The following is a 16,153-nucleotide window of genomic DNA, read 5'->3' as shown; positions in this document are numbered from 1 at the left end:
GGAGGCCGAGGCGGGTGGATCACGAGGTCAGGAGATTGAGACCATCCTGGCTAACACGGTGAAACCCCGTCTCTACTTTTAAAAATGCAAAAAATTAGCCGGGCGTGGTGGCGGGCGCCTGTAGTCCCAGCTACTTGGGAGGCTGAGGCAGGAGAATGGCGTGAACCTGGGAGGCGGAGCTTGCAGTGAGCCGAGATCGCACCACTGCACTCCAACCTGGGCGATAGAGCGAGACTCTGTTTCAAGAAAAAAAAAAAAAAAACAGTGACTAGAGATGATTCAACAAATCTGTGAATCTCCCTTGTCCACAATCCCACTGGGCAGAATTGTTTTTTGTTTTCTGTTTTTTTTTTTTTTTCCTGTAGAGATAGGGTCTCACCATGTTGTCCAGGATGGAGTGCAATGTCACAATCTTCGCTCACTGCAACCTCCACCTCCGGTGCGCAAGCCACCATCCCATCTCAGCCTTCAGAGTAGCTGGGACTACAGGCGCATGCCACTACACCCAGCTAGGTTTTTGGTATTTTTTGTAGAGATGAGGTTTTGCCACGTTGCCCAGGCTGATCTTCAACGCCCGAGCTCAAGTGATACGCCCGCCTCGTCCTCCTAAAGTGCTGGGATTCCAGGCTTGAGCCACGGCGCCCGGCCCTACACTAGGTTTTAACAGTATTTAAGTGTGCATTTCCCACTTTGATGACGATAATGGCGAAAGCAAAGAAGTCTGGATTCCAAGACCTCTAGTAACTGCGAGGTTGGGGGGAAAAAATGTCGGGTTTCCCAGATAGAAGGCTTAGAGCAGCACTGCCCGCTCGGCCTCATTCTAAGTCCGCGTCCACCCCTTAAACAGCGGGCAGCGCTCACAATCCCACACCCAGGGCCCCGGAGCCCACGCCTCTGCCAATAAAGACGTCATTATTTTAACAAAAGGTAACTAGAGCCTCTCCCCAAAGAGACTTTGGTTCCCGTCCCATTCTCCTCCAATCCGGGTGGATTTGGTAAAAGCCCAAATGACCCTCCCTAGCAATTCCGCAAAGCCTGTCTCCCACTCCAGGTTCCTGAGTCTCCCCGACCCCTCTCATTTCAGAGAGGCCTAGAGACACAGACCCGGAAGCGGGGAGAAACCGGGCGGGCGGGGCGGGGGGCGGCAAGCGCAGGCGCAGTCCCTCCTCAGCCTCATTGTCCCGCCCCTTCCCAAGGCCCTCGCCAACCTGTTCTGGGCGTCGCCGGGTCCTCGGATTTCCTCTTTCCGCCCCGCGTGGTCACGTGACGGGAGAGGTGGCGGGATACAAAAAGTGCTTTACTTTCCCTCTCCCCGAACGCCCCGCGGGGCAATTTCTTGACCTTTGGAGCCCCTTTTCCGAGGATCCGCTCGGGAGCCTCCCCTGGCCAGGAGCAGAGGATTCGTCTGCCCCGCGACCGGCCCCAGTCACGCCGCGGACATCGCCCCCTCTGTCTGGGCGGTTGTCACTCACGCGCCGAAGGGCCTCGGAGAAAGAAGGGGCGGGCCGGGCGAGCGGAGGCGGGGACTTGCGCGGTTCTGAGGCTGCCTCATAGGGCCCGGCCGGCGCTGGAGCTGCGGGTTTAGGTTGTCACTGCCACCTCCGTCGGTGCTTACTTCGCTGCCAGCTGGTCGTCGCCATGAACCCGGACCTGCGCAGGGAGCGGGATTCCGCCAGCTTCAACCCGGAGCTGCTTACACATATCCTGGACGGCAGCCCCGAGAACACCCGGCGCCGCCGAGAGATCGGTGAGGGCGGCGGGCGAGACCTCCCTCCTTTCCCGAGAAAACCTGGAGACTCCCTCGATGCGGAGTCAGGGGCGCTATGGGGCCCAGGCCCTCTCGCCCAGCGTTAGGGGAGCCGGGACCCCCACTTCGAGGAACAGCCTGTGTTCCTGGTGGGGGGATATCGCCATTCCCGAGATGTGTCCGCGACTCTGAAGTCTATTGTGATTCAGGGAGGGTGGAACGGAGCCCCGAGTGTCTGTCTGCCTTTTAATGCCCTTTAACCCCCTTCCAGAGAACATGATCCTGAACGACCCAGACTTCCAGCATGAGGACTTGAACTTCCTCACTCGCAGCCAGCGTTATGAGGTGGCTGTCAGGAAAAGTGCCATCATGGTGAAGAAGATGAGGGAGTTTGGCATCGCAGACCCTGATGAAATTATGTGGTTTAAAAAGTAGGTATGCCTTAGCACAGAGCAAGTGTTGTTAAGCCTGAACTTTAAAGCTGCGGTCTATGGTGGCCTTTCACCACCGTGCTTGGCGTTTGAAGATGCAAACTGGCATATTTTCATGACACTTTATGAAGTTATATATGTGCCTGGGCGCGGTGGCTCACGCCTGTAATCCCAGCACTTTGGGAGGCCGAGGCAGGCGGATCACGAAGTCAGGAAATCGAGACCATCCTGGCTAACACGGTGAAACCCCGTCTCTACTAAAAATACAAAAAATTCGCTGGGCGTGGTGGCGGGCCCCTGTACCCTGTAGTCCCAGCTACTCGGGAGGCTGAGGCGGGAGAATGGCGTGAACCCGGGAGGCGGAGCCTGCAGTGAGCCTAGATCCCGCCGCTGCACTCCAGCCTGGGCAAGAGTGCGCGACTCCGTCTCAAAAAAAAATAATAAAGTTATATGTGTGGAAAATAATGTGGTTACTTTTGTATCCAGGCCTTTTCGTGGGATGACGTGTTTGTAGAATGTTGATAAGAAATGGAAATGCAGGAGTTTTCTCGAGTACAGTTTCAAGGATGTTGTAAAAGAATTATTCTGCCCAAGCAACTCAAATTTGACTGATTTAAATGCAGAATCATTTTGCTCTTTGTAACGAGAACAGCTAAAATTCTGAATCTGGAAGGATTTTTTTTTTTTAGTTGCACGTCCATTTAAATATTTTGGAGCAGTAGCAGAATATATTATATGGTAATGTGGACCTGGATGAAGAATAATCAGTCACGCCTCTAAATGAATAGAAAGTCTAAGAACCCAGTAGTTCTGAATCGATGACAGCGCTTGAATGGTTGTCTTGTGCATATGAGAGGGACGTCATAAAAACTTGCCTTGGTTCTAGTGTGGAAGAGAGTATATCCTTTTTTCATACCATGTGTTTTATTGTGTTTTTTGTTTGTTTTTGTTTTCGTTTTTGTTTTTTGAGACGGAGTGTCGCTCTGTCGCCCAGGCTGCAGTGCAGTGGTGGGATCTCGGCTCACTCCAACCTCTACCCCCCCAATTCAAGCCATTCTCCTGCTTCAGCCTCCCGAGTACTGGGATTACAGGCGCCCACCACCACGTTCGGCTAATTTTTGTATTTTGAGTCGAGATGGGGTTTCACCATGTTGCCAGGCTGGTCTCAAACTCCTGACCTCGTGATCCATCCTGCTCCACAAGGAGCGGTAAAAATAAATAAAAATAAGGATTTTGGGCCGGGCACAGTGGCTTATGCCTATAATCTCAGCACTTTGGGAGGCCGAGGCAGGTGGACCAGCCTGGCCAAAATGGTGAAACCCTCTTTCTGCTAAAAATACAAAAATTAGCCGGGGCGTGGTGGTGCGCTTCTGTGGTCCCAGCTACTCGGGATGCTGAGGCAGGAGAATCCCTTGCACCCGGGAGGTGAAGGCTACACTGAGCCGAGATCGTGACACTGCACTCCAGCCTGGGCAACAAAGAGAGACTCTGTCTCAAAAAACAAAAAAAAAGGACTTTTTTGCCTTAACCTAAACAAACACTGTTACATGATCCTAGTACAAGATTATTTTGACCTATAGCATTTTTTCACATTTATTCCTAGGCATTTTCGCTTTCAGTTTCTCCATTTTAAAGGAACTCAGTATTTTCATCAGTAAAGATTAAATCATATGAGTGGTATATAGACTAGAACCAAGCTAAATAGAATATATTGCACGTTCTGCCTTTATGGTAATAATGGTCACTGCCTCTAGTGCCTTTGGTGTCGATATTCAGCTTGACTTGGGTTATTTTTGTGAAGATGAAATGGTTTACTCTGGTCCTTTGGACTTTCCTCAGAGCTCCACTCAGTTTTAGCCGTAAAAATTTTGTTTATTTATTTTTGGTAGTTCAAATCAGCATACTTCTAAATGGTCTTTTTTGTTTTTAAAGTGTAACTCATGGCTATGGGGATACTGAGATAGAGTAACTCCTAGAAGAGTATGTTACTGATACCTGTGTTGGGCTTGTAAATTTGAAAAAATTAGTAAGATTTTATTCCTTCTAGAAATGTCAGGAAAGAAGTTTGTGTGTGTGTGTGTGTGCGTGTGTGTGTGTTTTTGAATGGGTGGTGCAATACATTTTAAAGTTGTTAGTAGATGATTTCATAACCTGTGACCTGTTCATAATGTGTAACCAGACTCCAGTGAGGTCACAATGAAATAGAACAAAGTCCTTTATGCGGATTGAAGATTCATGGACACCAGCAAGTTACTTTGTGTGTGATGTTTCATGTGAAGTATCAAAGTACAAACTTTAACACACCCTTTGACGGGCTTCCAGTGTCCTTAGGATATGACAAGGAGATCAGTTTTTAAGTTAGAGAAGGGGTTTGTAAATGAGTCCTGGCAATTATCGCATGCCATTGAGTTAAAGCCTCGGTTATATAATCTCATCGATTATAACTCACACCAGTGTTTCGTGTACACTAAGAAAGAAAGAATGCTGCCTGTTAACCATGGCATGCTATTAATTGTGAAATACATCACTTACCTTTCTTCCTTTCTTCCTTCCTTCCTTTCTTTCTTTCCTTTTCTTTCTCTTTCCTTCTTTCTTTCTCTCTCTCTCTCTTTCTTTCTTTCTTTCTTTCTCTTTCTTTCTTTCTCTTTCTTTCTTTCTTTCTTTCTTTTTCTTTCTTTCTTTCTTTCTTTCTTTCTTTCTTTCTTTCTTTCTCTCCCTCTCTCTCTCTCTCTCTTTCTCTCTTTCTTTCTTTCTTTCATTTTTGTTTGAGACAGGATCTTGCTTTGTTGCCCAGGTAGCAGTGTAGTGGCACAATCATAGTTCACTGTAACCTCAAACACCTGGGTTCAAGTGATCCTCCCACCTCGACCTTCCAAAGTGCTGGGATTACAGGCATGAGACACTGCTCCTGGCCCATTGGATTTCTTTTCTTTTTCTTTATCTTTTTTTTTTTGAGTGGAGTCTCTCTCTGTGGCCCAGGCTGAAGTGCAGTGGCAGGATCTCAGCTCATTGCAACCTCTGCCTCCTGGGTTCAAGCAATTCTCCTACCTCAGCCTCCTGAGTAGCCAGGACTACAGGCAGGCTAATTTTTTGTATTTTTAGTAGAGATGGGGTTTCACTATATTGGTCAGGCTGGTTTCGAACTCCTGACCTCAAGCAATCTGCCCTCCTCGGCCTCCCAAAGTGCTGGGATTACAGGCAGGAGCTACTGTGCCTAGCCTGGATTTCTTTTTTTTTTTTTGAGATGGAGTTTCGCTCTTGTTGCCCAGGCTGGAGTGCAATGTTGCGATCTCGGCTCACTGCAACTTCTGCCTCCTGGGTCAAGTGATTCTCCTGCCTCAGCCTCCCGAGTAGCTGGGATTACAGGCATGTGCCACCACACCTGACTAATTTAGTATTTTTAGGTCCTGCCTCAGCCTCCCGAGTAGCTGGGATTACAGGCATGTGCCACCACACTCGACTAATTTTGTATTTTTAGTAGAGACAGGGTTTCTCCGTGCTGGTCAGGCTGGTCTCGAATTCCTGACATCAGGTGATCCACCCGCCTCGGCCTCCCAGAGTGCTAGGATTACAGTCGTGAGCCACCGTGCCCGGCCTGGATTTCTTAAATGCTAAAATGAGGGAGAAGAATGCTGAAATTGATGAAATAAGCAGTATTTTTGAGAATTTGGGGCATGTACTGATTTTGTTTTGTTTTATTTTTGTTTGAGACAGAGTTTCACTCTTGTCCCACAGGCTGGAGTGCAGTGGCATCATTTCAGCTCACTGCAACCTCCACCTCCCGGGTTCAAGCGATTCTCCTGCCTCAGCCTCCCAAGTAGCTGGGATTACAGGTGCCCACCACCACGCCCAGCTAATTTTTGTATTTTTAGTAGAGATGGAGTTTCACCATGTTTGCCAGGCTGGTATCAAACTCCTGATCTCAGGCGATCCGCCACCTCGGCCTCCCAAAGTGCTGGGATTATAGGTGTGAGCCACTGTGCCTGGCTCACACCTGGTTAATTTTTAAATTTTTTGTAGAGACAGGATCTTATTATTTTGCCCACACTGGTCTTGAACTCCTGACCCCAAGTGATCCTCGATCACGTCGGCCTCCAAAAGTGCTGGGCTTACAGGTGTGAGCCACTGTGCCTGGCCTATTTCTTGGACATTTTTGTATGTTTATTTCCTCTTTATATACATATGAAATAGAATACTTAATACACTTAAAAGTATTTATAGAAAAGTATTCTTGGCAGGGCGTGGTGGCTCACGCCTGTAATCCCAGCACTTTGGGAGGCCAAGGTGGGCAGATCACGAGGTTAGGAGATCGAGACCATCCTGGCTAACACGGTGAAACCCTGTCTCTACTAAAAATACAAAAAAAGTTAGCCGGGCATGGTGGCAGGCACCTGTAGTCCCAGCTACTGGGAGGCTGAGGCAAGAGAATGGCTTGAACCCGGGAGGCGGAGCTTGCAGTGAGCCGAGATCGCGCCATTGCACTCCAGTCTGGGCGACAGAGTGAGACTCTGTCTCCAAAAAAAAAAAAGTGTTCTTATTTATACAAATAGAAAGTGTATAAAAACATTTTGGTTTTAGTAACACAACAGTTAGAGAATTCTGTGTTTGCCTTTGAGAGATTAAGTTACACATTTATCTAATCAGGATTTTGGGCATGGCACATTTTATGAAATGTGTAACTTATGTATTAGAGTTATACAAGTAACTCTTGTGTTGCATAAAATACAGAGGAGTAAGCTGCTGCTGTAAATTCCTTAGAAATTGACTCATCTTTTCTGTTCATACTCCTCCTTTCTCTTATTTCCCTCTAGTTTAAATTAACATAAACAATATAAAAATCATAGAATCTGAGGGTTAAAAGGCATTTTAGATGTTGGCTAGTAGTCGTCTCTTGGCTGTTCAGATGAGTATGTCTTCAGCACCCCTGAAAAGTGATGTCCTGCCCTAGGCCTATGCCTGACAACTGTTGGTGGCAGAGAAAACTTTTTTTTTTTGAGACGGAGTCTTGCTCTGTCTCCCAGGCAAGAGTACAGTGGTGTGATCTTGGCTCACGGCAACCTCCGCCTCCTGGGTTCAAGTGATTCTTCTGTCTCGTCTCCTGAGTAGCTGGGATTACAGGCACCTGCCGCCTCACCCAGCTAATTTTTGTATTTTTAGTAGAAACGGGGTTTCACCATGTTGGCCAGGCTGGTTTCGAACTCCTGATCTCGTAATCCACCCACCTTGGCCTCCCAAAGTGCTGGGATTACAGGCATAAGCCACTGCGCCTGGCCGAGAAAACATTTTTTACTGATGTTAATAAGCAGCTTCTATTGACTTAAACACATGATTAGGACACAGAAGTCGTTCCCTCTGGTGGAATCTATAATAATTACATTAATTCATTTTGATTAACTAGAAATATTCGTATCTAAGAGCATCCATGATGAGTGTTTTTTGTTTCTAAGTGGATTATGATTTATGTAAGATAGAAAAGACAATGGGGCTGGGCATGTTGGCTCACACCTGTAATCCCAGCACTTTGGGTGGCTGAGGTGGGCTGGTCACTTGAGGCCAGGCCACTTTGTGACCAGCCTAGCCAACATGGCAAAATGCATTCTCTACTAAAATACAAAATTAGGCGGGCTTGGTGGCGCACGCCTATAATCCCAGCTACTTGGGAGGCTGAGGCATGAGAATCACATGAACCTAGGAGGCAGAGGTTGCCATGAGCTGAGATCACACCACTGTACTCCAGCCTGGGCAACAGAGGGAGACTGTCTCCAAAAAAAAAAAAAAAGAAACAAAGAAAAGAAATGCTGAGGATAATCGTGTAGTACTTATTTAGGAAATAGGAAAATAAGGGTATATTGTGTTTACTATTATTTCCTTTTTTTTTTTTTTTTTTTTTTTTTTGAGACGGAGTCTCGCTCTGTTGCCCAGGCTGGAGTGCAGTGACGCGATCTTGGCTCACTGCAGGCTCCGCCTCCCGGGTTCACGCCATTCTCCCGCCTCAGCCTCCCAAGTAGCTGGGACTACAGGTGGCTGCCACCATGCCCAGCTAATGTTTTTGTATTTTTAGTAGAGATGGGATTTCACCATGTTAGCCAGGAGGGCTCGATCTCCTGACCTTGTGATCCGTCCACCTCGGCCTCCCAAAGTGCTGGGATTACAGGTGTGAGCCACTGTGCCCGGCTACTATTATTTCTTCTAAGGTGGTGATTTGGTTTCAGGGTCCCCCAGCGCTGCAATGGCAGCCTATCCCTTCTCTCCTTTACTTCATGCTCTGCTCATTGCACAGATCAAGATAAACTGGTAGTAACATTGCTTTCTAATCATCTGTTGGGAAGTCGTGAAGATCGGTTAGATTAGATGTATTTTGTACTTTAAACTCTTTAGATACGCACTTTGTCAAAGCACAAAATTGATCCCCATAAAATCTATGACACGGCACAGCCAAGGCCAACTACTGTGGACTCTGTTTTATAAGAAGAGAGTTGAGGACTAAATTTCAATGTGATATAGAGTTAATCTGTAGTATGTTCATTGACCATTGGGGATAAATTTTTACATGTCCGCATTACTTATTGTAAACCCTGAAGACCTTTAGAGATGTATGATTCTGCCCTGGAATATATATTTACTTTTCTGGATATTTGCTTATATTATCTAGGTAAACATAGTTGAAATTATTTCTTCCTTAGAGCTCTTGTTAACAGCTCTACAAGTAAGTGTTCTATGGAGTTACTTTTAACCTTTATTTATTTATTTTTTTTTTTTTTTTTTGAGACGGAGTCTTTGCTCTGTAGCCCGGGCTGGAGTGCAGTGGCCAGATCTCAGCTCACTGCAAGCTCCGCCTCCCGGGTTTGTGCCATTCTCCCGCCTCAGCCTCCCGAGTAGCTGGGACTACAAGCGCCCGCCACCTCGCCCGGCTAGTTTTTTTTTTGTATTTTTAGTAGAGACGGGGTTTCACCGTGTTAGCCAGGATGGTCTCGATCTCCTGACCTCGTGATCCGCCCGTCTCGGCCTCCCAAAGTGCTGGGATTACAGGCTTGAGCCACCGCGCCCGGCTACTTTTAACCTTTAAAACAAACAAGTAAAACCTAAATAAAGCAAAAAAGAAAAAAAAACACACATTCTAAAAAATTCAACCAGTCGAACCAGTAAATAACACCAACAGCCTCCCCTTCCAAAAATTAGAGATGTTTTTATGCTAAAACTTAGGTAGAATTTGCTTCCTAGATTACATGTAAATATGAAATGAATTGTAGCCTTGAAATAGTTAGGAGAGACATCATCAGGTTCTGCTGTTGGCTTTTTAGGTAGTAAAATGGTAAATCTTATGTTTAATTTCATAAGAAGGGGGTTTACATTTTCCTGACCTTCTCCTTGAAGGCCAAAGCTGTTTGGCAAGAATGGGTTGTAGGATGCAGTTTCTAAAGGAAGGCTGAGATCCTTTTCTTTTCTCTCCTGTAGACTACATTTGGTCAATTTTGTGGAACCTGTGGGCCTCAATTACTCCATGTTTATTCCCACCTTGCTGAATCAGGGCACCACTGCTCAGAAAGAGAAATGGCTGCCTTCATCCAAAGGACTCCAGATAATTGGCACCTACGCCCAGACGGAAATGGGCCACGGTTAGTCCACACTGAGGGTCTCTGGGTAACCCACCTCAGGACATCAGTTAACAGTGATTGCCGGCATTTGGCTTTTTTCTGCTGCTATCTGTTTGGGATTTTATTTTTAAGTGGTTAAGTCAAAATTCAGCTTCTTGTTTTCTCCTAGATATTTTCCCCGGAAACTATTCCAGGGCTCTGGCCTATAAACATCATTCACTGTTATTTCCTAAAATCTTTATTATGGAACAGTTTGAAAAGATGGGGTTTACAGTGCAGCAGGGAAGCCCATTATGTTACTCTGGGTCTAATGAGTAAAGACTTTGTTGGAAATTCTTCAGAGGGTTAGTGCCCCAGCAATATCTGGAAAGTGCCTCTCTGCTGTAATGCAGTTAAAGCTGTGGATTTTAATGGGGGCAGTAGGTGGTGGCAGCTACCTGTCTCATCTCTCATTGCCCACTAGCAGGTTATAAGGCAGTTTGGAAAAAAGTCCATGATTCTCTTCATCTGACTTCAGTCTTTTTAGATATTTTTTCCCCTATATGTCTGGGAACTCTTGTGTTGCCAATTCTTTGTTAAATTGTTCCTAAATGTCTGGCTTCCTTTAAAAAGTTTTGCTTTTGGTCTTCATGTGAAATAAGTTTGTTTTCATAGACAAGGCCATTGGCAGGTTTGAGTGTTTGGAATTTGACCTGCCCAGCCTCATGTCTAAGTATCAAAATGGGAGGAGTAAAGAAAGGGAAGGAAAAAGGGATGCAGATATCAGGGAAACATCATTTTGTGTTTGATTGCTGATTTCGATGTGCGAATTGGTTTAAGGAAAGTGTTATTTATTGTCATCTCCATGGGGACTGCAGATTTCTGGTCATGGTTTGATGTTCCAGACACCTTACTAAGCACCCAAGACTTCAACTTCAAGATGGTCAGTACTGAAATTGTAAGCCTGAAAGAAAGGTTTGTTAAGTACGATAAGATTCTTTATTATTTTTTTTTTTTTGAGACGGAGTTTCGCTCTTTTTGCCCAGGCTGGAGTGCAATGGCGCGGTCTTGGCTCACTGCAACCTCTGCCTCCGGGTTCAAGCAATTCTCCTGCCTCAGCCTCCTGAGTAGCTGGAATTACAGGCGCTCACCACCACGCCAGGCTAATTTTGTATTTTTAGTAGAGACATGGTTTCTCCATGTTGGCCAGGCTGATCTCTAACTCCTGACCTCGGGTGATCTGTCCACCTTGGCCTCCCAAAGTATTGGGATTACAGTCCTGAATCACCACGCCTGGCTGACAGATAAGATTCTTTTTTTTTTTTTTTTTTTGAGACAGAGTCTTGTTCGGTTGCCCAGGCTGGAGTGCAGTGGTGTCATCTCGGCTCACTGCAAGCTCCACCTCCCAGGTTCACGCCATTCTCCTACCTCGGCTCCCAAGTAGCTGGGACTACAGGCACCCACCACCACGCCTGGCTAATTTTTTGTATTTTTAGTAGAAATGGAGTTTCACTGTGTTAGCCAGGATGGTCTTGGTCTCCTGACCTCGTGATCCACCCGCCTCGGCCTCCCAAAGTGCTGGGATTACAGGCGTGAGCCACCGCGCTGCCTGGCCTGACACATAAGATTCTTTAGTCCTCCTCACTTGGAGTATCTGTGTGTTTGTGTACATGCATGTGTGGTGTGTGTATGTGTTGTAATCTTGAGGTAGCTTTGTGGTATAGAATTTATTTGACTTAACAGTCATGCTATTCGTAGGAGGCATAAGATGTGAAATAGTCTGAGGCTAATGGATCTGTTAAGTATACCTCTTGCTGGTCTAATGCTTCTGCCTCATTTATAAAGTAAATCACAAATATACATTTGCCCTAATTTTTTTATTTTATTTTATTTTATTTTTTGAGTCGGGGTCTCATCCTGTGCCCCAGGCTGGAGTGCCGTAGAGTGATCTTGGCTCACTGCAGTCTCCACCTCCTGGGTTCAAGTGATTCTTCTGCCTTAGCCTCCTGAGTAGCTGGGTTTATAGGTGCCCACCACCATACCCAGCTAATTTTGCAATTTTTAGTAGAGATGGGGTTTCGCCATTTTGGTCAGGCTGGTCTCATACTCGTTACCTCAGGTGATCCGCCCGCCTCAGCCTCCCATAGTGCAGGGATTACAGGTGTGAGCCACTGCGCCCGGCCTGCCCTAATTTTTGAAAGGAGAGAGGAAGAAAGGAAGACTTGAACTATACTGGTTTGAGGAGAACAGAAGTTGGACAGAGATCCTATATGGCTGTGGGCAAGTTTGCATTTGTTAGAGTTTTTGTTCCCTTATTGCTTCTAGTTTTGTTTTGTTTTTTGTTTGTTTGTTTGTTTGTTTGTTTTGAGATGAAGTTTCGCTCTCGTTGCCCAGGCTGGAGTGCAATGGCGCGATCTCGGCTCACCGCAACCTCTGTCTCCCGGGTTCAAGTGATTCTCCTGCCTCACCCTCCCTAGTAGCTGGGATTACAGGCATGTGCCACCATGCCCTGCTAATTTTGTATTTTTAGTAGAGATGGGATTGCTCCATGTTGGTCAGGCTGGTCTCGAACTCCCGACCTCAGGTGATCCACCCACCTCGGCCTCCCAAAGTGCTGGGATTACTTTAGTCCTCCTCACTGTCACTGTGCATGAGTCACTGTGCCCAGCTAGTTTTGAGTATTTTTTTGTATTGGAACCAGTGTTGTCTTAATCTCTGTGGTTTAGAGAACAGTGTCCTGAGGTTTTTTTTTTTCTTGCTGGAATTTTGCTAATTCATATTGCTGTTCTTGGCTGACCACTCATCTTTTCCTTGGAAACAAGTCAGGTTGGTTAATTTACATCACGTGACAGTTTTACCTTCTATGGAATAGGCAAAAAGTCAACATCCAGGAGATCGGCAATAGAGCAACTTATATAGAATGAGATCTAACTATTTAAATTCTGAGACTTTGGAAAATGGATCAACAGTGATTATCTAACGCGGTCTCACAAAAGCAGCTATAACTTTGGGTTTTGAATTCTTTCACTTCTGGGTAGCTGCTGAGAAGTGAAGGGCCTCAGAAGTGTTCAGGTTCACTCCATGTTCCTTCTGAATCCTAAAATTCAGTCACCTACAGAAAGTCTCAGTCCCAACATCATCCTTCTTTCTAGAGTATGTCTTCTTTCCTCTAAAGACACGAAGAAGAGGCCGGGCACGGTGGCTCAAGCCTGTAATCCCAGCACTTTGGGAGGCCGAGACGGGCGGATCACGAGGTCAGGAGATCGAGACCATTCTGGCTAACACGGTGAAACCCCATCTCTACTAAAAAAATACAAAAAACTAGCCGGGCGTGGTGGCGGCGCCTGTAGTCCCAGCTACTTGGGAGGCTGAGGCAGGAGACTGGCGTGAACCCGGGAGGCAGAGCTTGCAGTGAGCTGAGATCCGGCCACTGTACCCCAGCCTGGGCGACAGAGTGAGACTCCGTCTCAAAAAAAAAAAAAAAAAAGACACGAAGAAGAAATTCGGATATACGGATATACACCTGCCCTGTGGGTCTGGGAGCCTTAATCAAAGGCAGAGGCCTGAGCCTGGGTGGGCTCCCCTGCCTGGGGTTCTGGAATTAAAGGAACAGCCTGGGGAACTGGGTCCATGTTATCATCCCCACCACATGTTTCTTTAGGCCACAAAACAGGTCATTTGTTTGCTCTTACAGATATCTAATCATTTCAAGATCTAGCCACTTGGGGAGATTCTTCTTGCTTTGTTTTCCTTGTTTGCTTGCTTACTTGCTTCCTTCCTTCCTTTGTTTTTTTTTGAAGGAGTCTCATGTTGCCCAGGCTGGAGTGATGCAATGGTGCAATCTCGGCTCGCTGCAACCTCCGCCTCCAGGGTTCAAGTGATTCTCCTGCCTCAGCCTCTCGGAGTAGCTGGGATCACAGGCATGCACCACCGTACCTGGCTAATATTTGTATTTTTAGTAGAGACGGGGTTTCACCATGTTGGCCAGGCTGGTCTTGAACTCCTGACCTCAGGTGATCTGCCTACCTCGGCCTCCCAAAGTGCTGGGATTACAAGCGTGAGCCACTGTGCCCGGCCTCTTTCTCTCTCTCTTTCTGTCTTCCTTCCTCTGTTCCTCTGTTCCTCTCGTTCCTTTCTTTCTTCCTCACCCGTGGACTCAGGTCATATTGCCTTGTTTCCTATTACCATCTATTCAGGAATATAGAGCTTGTATGATATATAGTTAGCTTTGAAGCTGATGCAGTGTTCTAGCAAATTGCCATCATTAACTCTTAAATATGAAATAAAGCACCTTTCTTTGAAACAGGAAAGGGGTAGTAAACTTGATTTGTAAATCATCAATCTTTACCTGCACCTCCGTTGCCCTCTCTCCCCAGGCTCAATAGTCTCCTCTTTCCTCTGCCCAAGTGATTCTCTTCCCTGTTGGACTTCTCATGAGACTTGCTTCCCTGGGGATTTGGGCTAAATTTCACCAATATTAGTGATAATAATATAAACTTTATGAAAGCTGTATTCTGGCCAGGTGCGGTGGCTCACGCCTGTAATCCCAGCACTTTGGGAGGCCAAGGTGGGCGGATCACCTGAAGTCGGGAGTTCGAGACCAGTCTGACCAACATGGAGAAACCCCGTCCCTACTAAAAATACAAAATTACCCGGGTGTGGTAGTGCGTGCCTGTAATCCCAGCTACTAGGGAGGCTGAGGCAGGAGAAGCACTTGAACCCGGGAGGTGGAAGTTGTGGTGAGCTGAGATGTCGCCATTGTGCTCTAACCTGGGTAACAAGAGCGAGACTCCATCTCAATAAATAAATAAATAAATATCTTTGGGGTCATACTTCTGGAATATCTCAGAAATGAATCACTATATTGAGGGACATGAGTATTTTAAAGCTTTTGCTGCATAGTTTGAGACTTTTCCTGAAACACAGAACCAGTTGACAATATATTTAGCAAGCTCTGTACCTGTATTTCCACAGCTCCATCAACGTGGCCACTTTAATTTATTTTTGCTACTTTAATATATTTTTTTTCTTTTTTTTTTTCTTTTTTTTGAGCTGGAGTTTTGCTCTTTTTGCTCAGGCTGGAGTGCAATGGCATGATCTCAACTTACCACAACCTCCGCCCCCCAGGTTCAAGCGATTCTCCTTCCTTAGCCTCCTGAGTAGCTGGGATTACAGGCAAGCGCCACCACGCCTGGCTACTTTTGTATTTTTAGTAGAGATGGGGTTTCTCCATGTTGGTCAAGCTGATCTTGAACTCTTGACCTCAGGTGATCCGCCCGCCTTGGCCTCCCAAAGTGCTAGGATTACAGGCGTGAGCCACCGTGCGCGGCCTACTTTAATGTGTTTCTTTTTTTGTTGGTTTTTTTTTTTTTTTTTTTTTGAGGCAGAGTCTTGCTCTTTCGCCCAGATTGGGGTGCAGTGGCGCAGCTTCCGAGCTTTCTAATGTTCATTATTAACTAGTGGCTTTTTCCCATTGTTATCTTAATCCCATTATGTCCTTTCTGGTTTGTCTTAGAGTTTTATGATAGGTTAAATTTATTTCTGGAACCTTTCATATATTACATTGATAGGTTGATTTCTTTCTTTGTTTTTCCTCTAACATAAATTTTGACCACTGGTGCTTTTTTTTTTTTTTTTTTTGAGACGGAGTCTCGCTGTGTCTCCCAGGCTGGAGTGCAGTGGCGTGATCTCGGCTCACTGCAAGCTCCGCCTCCCGGGTTCACGCCATTCTCCCGCCTCAGCCTCCCAAGTAGCTGGGACTACAGGCGCCCGCCACCGTGCCCGGCTAATTTTTTGTATTTTTAGTAGAGACGGAGTTTCACCATGTTAGCCAGGATAGTCTCGATCTCCTGACCTCGTGATCCACCCGCCTCGGCCTCCCAAAGTGCTGGGATTACAGGCTTGAGCCACCGCGCCCGGCCGACCACTGGTGCTTTATAAAACTTTTTTGAGACAGAGTCTCGCACTGTCGCCTGGGTTGGAGTGCAGTGGCGCGATGTTGGCTCACTGCAACCTCTGCCTCCCGGGTTCAAGCAATTTTCCTGCCTCAGCTTCCCCAGTAGCTGGAATTACAGGTGCCCATCACCACGCCCAGCTAATTTTTTTGTATTTTTAGTAGAGGCGGGGTTTCACCATGTTGGCCAGGCTGGTCTCAAACTCCTGACTTTGTGATTCGCCCGCCTCGGCCTCCTAGAATGCTGGGAATACAGGCGTGAGCCACTGTGCCCAGTCAAGACTTTTTATTTTATTTTTATTTTGTATTTTTGTATTTTTATTTTTTATTTTTAAGATGGCGTCTCACTCTGTTGCCCAGGCTGGAGTGCAGTGGCGCAATCTCAGCTCACTGCAACCTCTGTCTCCTGTGTTCAAGCGATTCTCCTGCCTCAGCCCCCTGAGTAGCC

At 46.4% G+C, this 16,153-nt stretch overlaps 2 protein-coding genes across 13 annotated transcripts in view; one reads left to right on the top strand and one right to left on the bottom strand.

Annotated features, from left to right (window-relative positions):
• Positions 1-1,502, bottom strand: part of LOC101015334 (CST complex subunit TEN1) — a 29,529-nt gene extending 28,027 nt beyond the window's left edge. For 5 of the 10 annotated variants that reach the window (XM_021927991.2, XM_017950988.3, XM_009191283.4 and 2 more), the window contains exon 1: positions 1,209-1,323. The gene's annotated coding sequence lies outside the window, so the exon portion shown is untranslated. Of the gene's footprint in view, positions 1-1,208 lie in introns of all 10 variants that reach the window. The other 5 variants (XM_021927994.2, XM_021927993.2, XM_003913455.2 and 2 more) reach the window with 4 other exon arrangements.
• ACOX1 (acyl-CoA oxidase 1) overlaps positions 1,359-16,153 on the top strand; it is a 40,365-nt gene continuing 25,570 nt past the window's right edge. The window contains exons 1-3 of one of the 3 annotated variants that reach the window (XM_031657771.1): positions 1,535-1,747; positions 2,019-2,178; positions 9,634-9,794. In XM_031657771.1, coding sequence (XP_031513631.1) covers positions 1,639-1,747; positions 2,019-2,178; positions 9,634-9,794 — 430 coding nt within the window. In that variant the 5' untranslated portion in view covers positions 1,535-1,638. Of the gene's footprint in view, positions 1,748-2,018; positions 2,179-9,633; positions 9,795-16,153 lie in introns of all 3 variants that reach the window. The other 2 variants (XM_031657773.1, XM_031657772.1) reach the window with 2 other exon arrangements.

The sequence above is a fragment of the Papio anubis genome, chromosome 17 (genome assembly GCF_008728515.1).
Source record: "Papio anubis isolate 15944 chromosome 17, Panubis1.0, whole genome shotgun sequence".
In the NCBI taxonomy this organism is placed as follows: Eukaryota; Metazoa; Chordata; class Mammalia; order Primates; family Cercopithecidae; genus Papio; species Papio anubis.
The sequence above is the reverse complement of the archived record's forward strand: the minus strand, read 5'-3'. Positions and strand labels throughout refer to the sequence as shown.